We start from the raw sequence: 13,547 nt of genomic DNA, 5'->3' as shown, positions 1-13,547 counted from the left end.
AAATAAAATATGATTAGTGTTAAGGACTGAACGGGATAATAAAATATGATTAGTGTTAAAGACTGAACGGGATAATAAAATATGATTAGTGTTAAGGACTGAACGGGATAATAAAATATGATTAGTGTTAAGGACTGAACAGGAAAATAAAATTTAGAGCCGAAGTTGGAAACTAGAGATTATTGTTAACTGTAGTGGCAACAGAAGAATATAGAAACTAGAGTATTGTTAACTGTAGTGGCAACAGAGAAGAATATAGAAACTAGAGAGTACTGTTAACTGCAGTGACAACAGAGAAGAATATAGAAACTAGAGAGTATCGTTAACTGTAGTGGCAGCAGAGAAGAATATAGAAACTAGAGAGTATTGTTAACTGTAGTGGCAGCAGAGAAGAATATAGAAACTAGAGAGTATTGTTAACTGTAGTGGCAGCAGTTAAGAATATAGAAAGTAGAGAGTATTGTTAACTGTAGTTATAACAAAGAAAAAGAAACTAGAGAGTATTGTTAACATAAGATGTGCACAGGCTGTTAATTAATAGAGTTCTTGACCTGACACTGGGAGTAACAGAACAAAGTAATTAAACAAAAATAACTGTTGATAAAAAACAAAAAGAATGGTGAAATTAAAATAAGGAAGGTAAAGAGAGTTTGGCCACTGACAACAGTGAAAAACACAAAGTTTTGGTTTGTGTTGAATTTCGCGTTGCTACACGAGAGCTAACTAGCCCTCCCTAATTTAGCAGTGTAAGACCACTGGGAAGGTAGTTAGTCATCACCACTCACAGCCAATTCTTGGGCTACTCTTTTACTAACGAATAGTGGATTGGCCGTGACATCATAACGCCCTCTCGGCTAAAAGGGCTATCATGTTTGGTGTGTTTGGGTTTCGAACATGCGACCATCGGATTACGTGTCGAGTGCCTTAACCACCTGGCCATGGCGGGCCCACTAAGCCAATGACTAAAGCGAAGAGTGTAGTTCATATTTATACCACATCGTTAGGTTAAAGTGTGTTGGTTTGTCAAGGTTTGTCAGTCGTGGTGGCGTTATGATGTCACGGCCAATTTCACTATTCGTTGGTAAAAGAGTAGTCCATGAGTTGGCGGTAGGTGGCTGGCCTGGCATGGCCTCGCGCGTTAATGCGTGCGCTTCGTAATCTGAGGGTCGCGGGTTCGCGCCCGAGTCGCGCCAAACATGCTCGCCCTCCCAGCCGTGGGGCGTTACCAAGTACGGTCAATCCCACTTTCGTTGGTAAAAGAGTAGCCCAATAGTTGGCGGTGGGTGGTGATGATTAGCTGCCTTCCCTCTAGTCTTACACTGCTAAATTAGGGAGGAATAGTGCAGGTAGCCCTCGTGTAGTTTTGCGCGAAATTCAAAAACAAACAAAGAACTCAGCTTTTACTGTGGGACACAGGAAAAGCAAGAAAAAACAAAGCCCCTGGAGAAGATGGTATTCAAGCTATCCTCCTAAAATAAGGCACTCGGAGATTATATGAACACCTAACAGCGTTATTTAATCTCTCACTATCAGCAGGATATATCCCCGTTTCTTGGAAGGAAGCAATAATATTAATGTTCCAGAAAGAAGGAAAGCCAGCGAATAAACTAAACAACTACCGCCCGATTAGCTTAACCAGTTGTATTGGCAAAGTATTAGAGAGGATAATTAGTAATCGTCTTTAAGTTTACTTAGAAGAAAATTCAAAATTACCAGAAATTCAAAACGGATTTCGAAAAAACCGCCAAACTACAGACCACCTGATTCGACTTACAGAATCAATTACCGAAAGTTTCAACAAAAACGAATGCACTGTAGCTTGCTTTCTCGACATTGAGAAAGCATTTGACACAGTGTGGCATAATGGCTTACGTCATAGATTACTTGAAATGGCATTACCCCAGGAAACTATTCGCTGGCTGTCCAACTTCCTGGAAAACAGAATGTGTAAAGTAAATGTAAATGGAGCCCACTCAGGGTCCTTTTCACCAGAAGCAGGAGTCCCGCAGGGAGGGGCTGTTAGCCCTATATTATTTATCATGTACGTGAGTAATATGCCTCTGTAGGACCTAAATTTAGGTTATGCATCACAGTTCGCTGACGATGCAGCAGTCTGGAAAAGTGCCCCCACTCCGTCAATAACAGCAACGAACCTACAACCAGTCCTAAATAACATCGAAGAATACTGCCAGAAATACAGAATCAAAATCAATATTCCAAAAACCCAAGTCATATTATTCAGCAGACTGAATAAGCTGAAAAAAGATCCACCAAAACTCTATATGAATGGATCACTTTTACTGACTGCTACTTCTGCTAAATTTCTAGGTCTAACCTATGATTCAAAATTAACGTGGTTACCACATATTAAAAATATACTGATACGAATCTGGAAAAGAGCAAACTATGTAAGAAGTCTTTCAGGTAAAATCCAAGGAACATCACCAGACAACATACTTAAAATCTACAAAACGTACATTAGACCAACAATAGAATATGCATCACCAGCCTGGATTAACATAGCACCCACACATGTACAGAAACTTCAACGTATACAAAATTCAGTACTAACTTCAGCATATAAAGTACCACGTAGCACCTCAACCACATTCATGCACAAGTATGCAAACATAGACACAATATCTGAAAGACTCTTGCATAATTCTCTAAAATATTTCATTAAGAATTGGCATAAAAATGACTTAATGTGTGATCTCGACAGATATCACGTACATGATGTAAATGGTCCTAAATACCTCTCCCCTTTTAACATATATTTAAGAAATGTAACACAAGCTGGCCACTATGCACTAGACACTTAGTCCTTGTTTCTTTTTATTATTATTATAATTATTATTATTATTTTTTTTAATCATTATTACTTTTTTCTCTTTTATTGAATTCTTATTCAGTATTGAATAATAATTATTATTATTACTTTGTGTGTGTGTGTGTGTGTTACTACAAGTAGTAGTAGCATTCTCACTATGAAGAAAAAGGAGAAAAATACAAAAATATATATATATATATGAAAATACAAAAAATAAAAAATGAAGAAAAAAAAACACAAGAGAAATAATAAAAGAAAAAAAACTTCTTGTTCGTCCATGCATGGACTGAGCCCTGAAATGGGCCTGAGTATGATGTTATACTTTTACTCTGGCCCAAAGCTATAAAAAAAACCAAAAACCCTAAAGACAGACGCTATAATCGTTCGGGAGGGAGGAAGAGGTCAAATGTACCTGACCCTCCTGACCTCCCAAATACCGACAGTGAAACTTGGAACTTTTACTGTGGGCTTGGAACAGTTGCACTGACTACAAGGAAGAAATGAGGATTGTTTGGATTGGATGAAATCAAACCAAAACGAAGAAAGAGAAGAAATCGTAGATGTTATGTTGTCAGAAATGACTGGAGGAATAAATGAGTAAAAGAAGGGATAAACTGACAATAACATTGAAAATATACTAGTTTTAACGAATTGTGAAGGGGAAGACAATATACTAGTTTTAACGAATTGTGAAGAGGAAGACAATATACTAGTTTTAACGAATTGTGAAGAGAATATACTAGTTTTAACGAATTGTGAAGAGAATATACTAGTTTTAACGAATTGTGAAGAGAATATACTAGTTTTAACGAATTGTGAAGGGGAAGACAATATACTAGTTTTAACGAATTGTGAAGGGGAAGAGAATATACTAGTTTTAACGAATTGTGAAGGGGAAGACAATATACTAGTTTTAACGAATTGTGAAGGGGAAGACAATATACTAGTTTTAACGAATTGTGAAGAGGAAGACAATATACTAGTTTTAACGAATTGTGAAGGGGAAGAGAATATACTAGTTTTAACGAATTGTGAAGGGGAAGACAATATACTAGTTTTAACGAATTGTAAAGGGGAAGAGAATATACTAGTTTTAACGAATTGTGAAGGGGAAGAGAATATACTAGTTTTAACGAATTGTGAAGGGGAAGAGAATATACTAGTTTTAACGAATTGTGAAGGGGAAGACAATATACTAGTTTTAACGAATTGTGAAGGGGAAGACAATATACTAGTTTTAACGAATTGTGAAGGGGAAGACAATATACTAGTTTTAACGAATTGTGAAGGGGAAGACAATATACTAGTTTTAACGAATTGTGAATACGCTGTAGTTGTGGGCATGAGGTTCGATGTGTTCGGTAAAATCCAGGAATATCTACATTCAAAATTAGCAGTAAAACCAGAGATTTAGCAGCCTTTAGATATATGCTTGACATCCCACGAATCAGATACGTTTAAGTAGGTATAAAATACAATAGTTTCTTGTTCACTATTTCCACCTAGAAAGTTCATAGAAAACGAGAGAGAACTTTCTCTCTTGTTCCAAAATTTGCTCCTGAAGAAGAAAGATCCACCTTTCGGAAGCGCTAGGATTGTGTGGTTTTATTTCTGTTAAGACTTCTTGAACCTACATGTTTTTCTAACATAATGAATATTCTCTCTTGATTATATTTTGCTCGACGTGAGATCTTTGTTTATTGTTGTGTAAGAATTACTTGTTATTGTGCTTCTGTCAATTGTCATAGAAACCGGTCACCTAGTTGTTGAAACAAGTAAGCGAAAAAGGCTTTTGAAAAAAGGTTTTTGTTATGATAACATCTTCAACAGACCGAGATATTTAATATTGGATCTAACTAATCGTATGTATAATATGTCTCTTGGGGTCTAACTTAGCACAGTTTTGTATTATTTGAATATAAGTTAATTGAAATTCCAAGTTAATATAGTTAAATATTAGAATAATTCTAGTAATAAAGGTTTTTTAATTTTTTAGTTGCTTATATTAAACACATACATACATATATATATACATGCACACAATTGTTCAGAGTAAAACTTCTAGAAAGTACGATTAGTTAGATCCAATATAGTTTGTTATTACGAAGACAAGCTGAAACAAAACCAGAAACGCTGCACCAGTTGAAAGGACCTCAGGGTGCAGGCTATGATATGAGATATAATTTCAAAATTATTTAGATTTTGTAAAATTTGTAATAAATTACAATATTTATTGGTACTGTTGATATACTGATATGAAAATTAATATTCAGTAGATTTAATAAAGAAACTTTAAAATTAGATTATTTAAATATTCTGTAATAAATATGAGAATGTATTAAATAAATATATAACAAAAAATTTACTAAAATTTTCTGATAATTGTTTTCAGTTGTGAATAGGTTATTAAACAACTTGGCACTACTTTATGCGGATGAACACCTTACAGCATGTAAAGGTGTTTTAGAGTGTGAAAATTGATAGTTACAGTTGGCATAACAGGTGGTGGTTGAGAGTTATACTAATTAGTTTAGATAACTAGTTGGGACCCTTAATACAAGCATAATTTGTTTACTGGGTTACCAGTTAGTGCCTTACTACTATAATAGGGGCTGGAATGCCAACTAACTTCAAGAGGTAAGTTTATTTAACTTACCCTCAAATATTAGTACAATGGTACCTCGGTTCTCAAAATTAATGCGTTCCAGAAGGCTGTTCGAAAACCGAATCAGTTTTTCCTATAAGAAATACTGTAAATTAAATTAATCCGTTACAGACCTCCAAAATTACGCATTATGAAGCATTTTAGTAACAATATTGCTTATTTATACCTGTATAATAATACTTACATGTCAACCACAAAAACTATAAACACAATAAAAAAACAATAAATGAAAATTTAACTGCACTTTACCTGTGCTGAGGAGAGCTGATGGCGTAAGTGAAAGGTGGTGAGGAACGCGGAGAGTAGGAGGGTTATTATTGTATGTAAGTGGAGTCACCTTCCATAAAAACGTCAGGTAACACTCCTTCTTGGGTTCTTTCTCTTTTCTGTCTCTTTGCACCGCTACAACCTGCTTGAGACTCAATGGACCTGTTTCTCACTAAAAACTAATCTAATGAGGTTTGTTTCTGCCTGCATTTTAAAATATTTCTGAAGTTAGACATGGAATTGTCATTGAAAAGGTTTATGCTGCGGTTTGCTACAGCTTTGTCAGGGTGATATTTTCCCACAAAACTTTGTAACTCTCCCCATTTTCCACACATTTCCTTGATTAGTGAACTAGGAACATCCTCCCTTCCCTTCTCCTCATCTGAAGACACTTCCTCGGTTGTCTTCTGTTGCTGCTCCTTCTGAAGGTCTTGGAGTTCTTTCGTGGTGATCTCAGTGTTGTGGTCTTCCACCAACTCCTCCACATCATCACCAATCACATTCAAGCCCATACACTTGCCTTGTGAGACAATATCCTCAACAACAGGCTCAGCCTCAAATCCTTCAAAGTCTTTAACTCCTACTGAGTCTGGCCACAATTTCTTCCAGGCTGAGTTCATGGTCCTTAAAGACATTTCCCTCCAGGCTTTGTCTATGATCCTCAAGCAATGGAGGATATTAAAGTGATTTTCCAGAACTCTCTGAGGGTTAACTCTGCGTCAGAGGTCACTTCAAAGCACCTTTGATACAATGCTTTGGTGTAGAGTTTCTTAAAGTTCGAGATGAATGAGAGGAGTCGTTTTAAGGGGCAAGAGCTTCACCGTAATGAAACTGTTCTCCTCCACCTTCACCGTAATAAAACTGTTCTCCTCCACCAACCCGTCCTCCACCTTCACCGTAATGAAACTGTTCTCCTCCACCAACCCGTCCTCCAAGCCTGTTGGGTGAGCAGGTGCATTGTCCATCACAAGAAGGGCCATGAGTGGCAATTGTTTTTCCGTGAGGTAATTCTTTACACCTTGGGCAAACACTTCATGGACCCACTCCATAAAAAATTGCCTGGTTACCCATGCTTTACTATTAGCCCTCCACATGACATTTAGTTTACTTTTCAGTACATTATTTTTCTTAAAAACCTTCGGGTTCTCAGAATGGTACACAAGGAAAGGCTTAAGTTTTATGTCCCCACTTGCATTACTACTTAACAATAGAGTCAGTCTGTTCTTCATTGGCTTGTGTCCTAGCAGTGACTTCTCCTCCTCGGTGATCTTGGTCCTCTTTGGCATTTTCTTCCAAAAGAGGCGTGTCTCATCACAGTTGAACACTTGTTGGGGAATAAAACCCTCAGCTTCTACATAGTCCTTAAATTTATCAGCAGAGTCTTTGTTGGAACTGGCACCCTCCCCATGTCTCACCAAACTGAGTATGCCACTTCTATTCCTAAATTTTTCAAACCACCCCTACTAGCCTTAAAGACATCACTTGTATCAACACTCATTCCAGGGGTGTTTTTCAGGAGGTCAGCATGCAACTGCTTTGCATTTGCTTTTCACCTCTATTGTGGCTCTATCAATGGTTTGCTGCTTACCTTATCCTTCTTTGACCCCATGGATTATTTAATCAGAATATTTAGAAAAACAACAAAAACAAAAAGAAAAACAAGAACGTTCACAGCAGATTTTAGCGACAGGTGCAAGTAAAATGTTTTGGGCAAGCTTGGCGTGAGCCGAAAATGGTCGAATGGTTGTTCGGGTCATCAGTCGAATTAGTTCGGGAGTTTGGGCCACGATAGTTTGGTTCGGGAACCGAGTTTATGTTCGACAACCGAGACATTTTTTTCTCAAACAATATGTTCGAGAAGGGAGTCGTTCTCCCGAGGTACCGAGGTACCACTGTATATTAATTTTTAGTTTGTTTTTATTTATTTTTCTTCCTTTCTTTGCAGAGTAATGACGTTCCCACAACTGTTTGCAGGCAGTAAAGTGTGATATAGATGTAAGACGTTTTGGGTTTTAACACTCACATCTCACTCTTCTGATTTCTATTTCTAATATTTTAATTTCTGTTGCTATTTCTTTATTTTATTCCTTTATTATTTCATGCGAGACTGTCGAACGAAGGTTAAAACTGACACACGGTGTATCCCCACCGTAATGGGGGTCTATTTCTTTAGTCACCTCCAAAACCTAGGGTACATTTTATATCTCACATTTTGTTTCGGCTTGTCGTTGGTTATAAGAAATCAATATTAGTCAGAGGTTTGATTTGCTGTTTGTAACGCAGCCGTTGCTTTTGATTTTGTTTCACGTAACTCTTCAATATTAATATATATTTCTTTTTTTTTAGAATGTCAGGCCTCCACCAAGCGGCATTAATGTGCCAAACATCAATAATGCAGATTTTGTTAGATAACGGAGCCAACGTGGACATCAAAGACAATCAAGGTATAGTGTTGTTGTAAAATGAATACACTTAAAATGTTATAAAATTACGTTCTTTTACTTCTCATATCATGTTAGGACTGTTGTATGTTTCAACATTACTTTCTTTTGACAAACGATGTCACTTCGTAACAGCTGTTATGATAAAAAATAGTCTATATGAATAGTTCATACCACTGCTGAGTTTGTTGTATCTCAACCCAGGGAGCGCTGGAGTGTTTGTCTGTATCTATTCGTTGGTAAAAGAGTAGTCCAAGAGTTGGCGGTGGGTGGCGATGCCTAGCTGCCTCCCTCTTGTCTTACACTGCTAAATTAGGGACGGCAACTAGTCATCACCACCCACCACCAACTCTTGAGCTACTCTTTTACCAAAGAATAGTGGGATTGACCGTGATATTATAACACCCCCACGGCTGAAAGGGCGAGCATGTTTGGTGTAACGGGGATTCGAACCCGCGACCCTTGGATTACGAGTAGAGTGTATTAACCACCTGGCCTTGCCGGGCCTTTGCAATGGAGTGAACGAAACATGTCGTCAGTTATGGATATAGCAAATACAGTGTGGTTGAAATATGTTATTATGCATTCTCTTAGTTCTTGAAAATGTTCCCAGGAACTGGATTAAGAAAGTAGCGTCTACCCCTCGGTGTGGATTCCTGTACGTGGTGAGGAGATCTCCCAGGGAAGGTTCTGATCTTTCAGTTTACCTCCTTTGGGATCTAAACATCCACCCACGTGTTTACCATGCGTGGCGACCCGTGAAGGGGAGGAGAGGATCCTGGTGGTTGAGGGGTCCAACCCTAACACACCACTTTGGCTTTGAATTCTTGTAAACGGGCGGTCTTTGGGTGGCCCCCTTGGGTCAATAGGCTGGTTCATTTGGGCTAGAGTCAACCAAGTACCAGTGTTGGAAGTTCTGAACAGTGTTGTGGACATTGTGTCTGATGCTGGTGTTTGGGTATAGTGCTCACGAAACCCTGGCGTTGCTGCAATGTCCTTGCATGGCATTGTAGTGCGTTACTTTGTAGGACTCCATGATGGCTGGGGTCAGTGGGTACCGAATTTTTTTTTTTTCCAATACATCATCCAACAAAAAATTTAAATAAATTAGTGAAAAAACAGTCAATAGGTAAACGACCACGTTTTGAAGACTGAGCAGCAATCTTCAACATCTGTAACACACGTACCCCATTTTCTTATATTATCTTTTAGAAAAAACCTTTAGGGCAAATGTTTCCCTTTTTTATTCAGAAGGGACTAAAGGGACTTGCTGGCTCTCCCAAGTCAGTAAAGAAGCTTCGATCTGGAGACATTGGTTGAAGCATCCACAACCCAACACAGTGAACTCCTCTTGAATTTAAAGGCAATTGGGGATGTACCTATTGAGGTTACTCCTCATGCTACCTTGAATTCATCACGAGGAGTTATTGCTGAGAGGGATTTGAAGAATGTCCCCGAGTCAGAGATTCTCGCTGGTCTCTCCACTCAAGGAGTTTCTGCAGTGAGGCACATCTCCACTCGCAAAGACGGAGTTACACTGCTGACAAATATCCTCATTTTGACATTTACATCACCACATGCACCTGCCACCATCATGGCAGGTTAACTAATTTATAGGGTACGGCTGTACATTTCAAACAGTCTTCGATATTTCCAATGTCATAGGTTCGGCCACTCAAAGACGTCCTGTCATGGTTCCCTGACATGTGCTCGTTGTGGTGGCAAGGACCACGATGCCTATGAGTGTCACACGGACCCACATTCTGTCAACTGCAATGGTTCCCACCCTTCCTACTTTCGTTCTTGCCCAAAATGGTTGGAGGAAAAAGAGACGCAGCGGTTGAAAACGACTCATAACATTAGTTATCCTGAGGCTCGGAAAGTGCTGTGCGCCACTTCATCTCGGACATATACTGCTGCACTTCGTTCCACAACTACAGTGGGAGTGCAGACAGATCTCTCTGTGTCTCCAAGAGAATCGTTTTCAAAACAAATGAAAAGCTTTTTGACCTCCCTGGTTAAAAAAGTTGATGAATCGACTTCTACACCCATCTCTGTTCCTTTCCAACAAATCTCAAGATCCACATCCTTCGGTTTCAAATACAGTCATTTCTTCTGATACATATTTTTCTCCCACCCCACGATGCAAAAAAATCATTCATTCGCGTCCTTATTCACTAGAATCCCCTTCCAACAACAAAGACCTGCCCAATCGACCCAGGGCAGGATCCATGGAGGTCGATAGACCTCCTCCAAATAAGGACAGTAAGGAAAAGACGTGGTCGTAAACAAAAGGGTTCTCCAGCTAATTCACCTACAAGTCATTAAAAATGGTCACCTTAATACATTGGAACTGTCGAGGATTACGTTCTAATCTGGATGATATCAAAACACTGATTGCTTCAACCATCCTGTATGTCTTTCCTTACAAGAAACATTTCTAAAACCTGCAGATACAGTCACCATTTGGCAGTTTTCTCTGTACAGAAATGACAGGCTGTATGATGGACGAGTACATGGAGGAGTGGCACTATTGGTTGATCAGCATGTGTCCACCCTGTCTTTGTCACTCAACACGCCCTTGGAGGTTGCAGCCATCCGTGTTTCTTTGGGTCATACCATCACTGTTTGTTCTCTCTATCTGTCCCCTGGAGATACATATGATCAATCAGACCCTGATGCTCTCGTTGAACAGTTGCCGTCTCCATTTCTAATCCTGGGGACTTTAATGGACATCATCCCCTCTGGGGAAGGGCTGTTATTGAAAGGAGGGGTCGCTCTGTAGAGCGTATGCTCTCTGATCACAATCTTTCCCTTTTCAATACTGGTTTTCCACTTATTTTCATGCACCTAGTCAGTCCTTTACTGCTATTGAACTCTCGGTTTGCTCCTATTCATTATTTTCCTATTTTTGATGGAGGGTTGACAATAATCCACTAGGCAGTGATCATTTTCCTATACTTTTGAGAGAGATTGGCCGTGGTCGATGCCACCCTACCTGTGTGCCCAGGTGGAAGCTGGATCAGGCAGACTGGTCCACTTTCACTGCTTTCGCAGAACTTGATACTACCATCGTGAATCAGCCATCAATAGACGACTGTGTGGCAGCGGTAACTGACTGTATTATACAAGCAGCTGCTCAGTGTATTCCTAAATCCTCGACACGTTTTCCACGATATCCTCGTCCGTGGTGGAATTCTGCTTGCCACTTGGCACGGAAGGCTCAAAAATTGGCTTGGGATACTTTCCGTAGATATCCCACACTTTCTAACCGCATCGCTTTCCAACGGGCCCATGCACATGCTAGGTTGGTAAGACGTCAAAGCCAGAAGTAATCTTGGATTAAGTTTACAACTAGCATATCTTCTACCACCAGTTCCAAGGTCATATGGGACAGGATTCGAAAGGTCAGTGGGCACTACAATTTTGTTCCCCTCTCCATCTTACTCTGTGATGGCTAAGAGGTAGCATTGCCGATACTCTAGGTGAAAGCTTTTGCCGGGCATCTAGCACTTCTGCTTGTTCCTCCACCTTCTTGGCCATCAATACTCGGGCAGAGCGTTCACCTCTTTCCTTTCGAACTGACTGTCTTTTTTACTATAATTGTCCCTTTACACTGGTGGCACTGAAAATGGCCCTTCATCGGTCTGGCAGTACATATGTTGGACCAGATGATGTACATTATGACATGCTGGGCCATCTATCTCCTGCTTCTCTTTATATTCTTCAAATTGTTTTTAACCGGATCTGGCAGGAGAATGTTTTTCCTGATGTCTGGCGCCAGGCTATTATCTTACCTTTCTCTAAACCTGGGAAATATCCCAAGATTCCTTCACACTACCGTCCAATTGCTTTGACGAGCTGTCTCTGTAAGACCTTAGAGAGGATGGTTAATGCTCGTCTTGTTTGGTTCCTCGAATCAAACAACCTCCTCTCGCCCACCCAGTGTGGGTTCCGACGACAGCGCTCCACCATGGCCCACCTGATTCGACTTGAAACGTCAATCATAGAAGCCTTTCTCAAACGAGATCTTGTATCAATATTCTTTGACATTGAGAAGGCTTATGACACAACATGGTGGTATGGCATTTTGCAAGACTTCCATATATATGGGTTACGTGGCCATTTGCTCATTTTTATTAAAAAATTTTAATGGACAGGAAATTCCAAGTTTGTGTCGGTTTGACACTTACTCGTACTTTTCTACAGGAACTTGGAGTGTCTCATGGCTGTGTTTTGAGTGTCACACTTTTCAGTATAAAGATTAATACCATTACCGAACAACGCTCTCTCACTGTTGAAAACGGGCTCTTTGTCGACGACTTTCACATCTCATGTCAGTCGTCGAACATGAGATATATTGAGCGGCAACTACAAACTGCCCTCGATCGTGTATTGAAGAGGACCACGGCAAACGGCTTTAATTTCTCTCTCTCTAAAACCGTTTGCATGCACTTTTGCCGCCAACGGGTTTTCACACTGATCCTGAACTCCGTATCGGTGAAGTTTCGCTGCCAGTGGTCCCTAGGACCAAGTTCTTGGGGCTTATCTTTGACCGTAAGCTGACCTTTATACCACACTTAAAGCAGCTACGGGTCAAATGCACAAGAGCACTGAACATCCTCCGTGTCCTCTCTACTGCCAGTTGGGGAGCGGATCGATGTTCTATTTTAAAGATATATCGTGCTTTTATTCGTTCAAAACTTGACTATGGATCAATGGTCTATGGTTCTGCCAGACTCTCGGCCTTAAAGATGCTGGACCCCATTCATCACCAAGGACTTCGACTCTGCACTGGGGCTTTCTGCACCTCCCCAGTTCAGAGCTTATACGTGGAATCTCACGAACCTTCTTTGCACCTTCGCCGTTTGCAACTGTCTTTACTGTATTCTTCGAAACTTCGTTCCTTTCCAAACCTTCCTACTTGGGGATGTGTTTTCCTTCCTCAGTGAGCCTTACTTTATCAAAACAGACGATCTGCCATTGCTCCTTTTAGCCTTCGCATCCAGGCGCAATTGCATGAATTGGGTCTGTCCTTGGATAACATTGCAGAATCCACTGGTCAGCACATTCTCCCATGGCTTAGTTCAACCCCCAAATGTGACCTTTCTTTAATTCATCTGAAAAAGGCAGATACTCCCGATTGGAAGTACCGTCTTTTATTTACTGAACATCTTTCGAACAATCATTCCATTCCAATTTATACGGATGGTTCCAAATCAGTTAATGGTTTGTTGCGGTTCGGTGGTTGCGCGCAAAATCCCCTCTGCGGCTTCTGTGTTCACTGATGAACTGTACGCCATATCTCTTGCCCTGGATCATATTGAAGCTGAGCAGTGCTCTG

The 13,547-nt window shown here is 40.0% G+C and overlaps 1 protein-coding gene across 2 annotated transcripts in view; it reads left to right on the top strand.

Annotated features, from left to right (window-relative positions):
* The window catches only part of LOC143240702 (caskin-2-like), a 232,415-nt gene that overhangs the window by 101,097 nt on the left and 117,771 nt on the right, over positions 1-13,547 (top strand). For both annotated transcript variants that reach the window (XM_076483592.1, XM_076483593.1), the window contains exon 3: positions 8,109-8,206. In XM_076483592.1, the coding sequence (XP_076339707.1) occupies positions 8,109-8,206 (98 nt within the window). The remainder of the gene's footprint in view (positions 1-8,108; positions 8,207-13,547) is intronic.

This window comes from Tachypleus tridentatus, chromosome 13 (assembly GCF_004210375.1).
Source record: "Tachypleus tridentatus isolate NWPU-2018 chromosome 13, ASM421037v1, whole genome shotgun sequence".
Lineage (NCBI taxonomy): Eukaryota > Metazoa > Arthropoda > Merostomata > Xiphosura > Limulidae > Tachypleus > Tachypleus tridentatus.
This window is presented reverse-complemented; position numbering and strand designations above follow the sequence as displayed.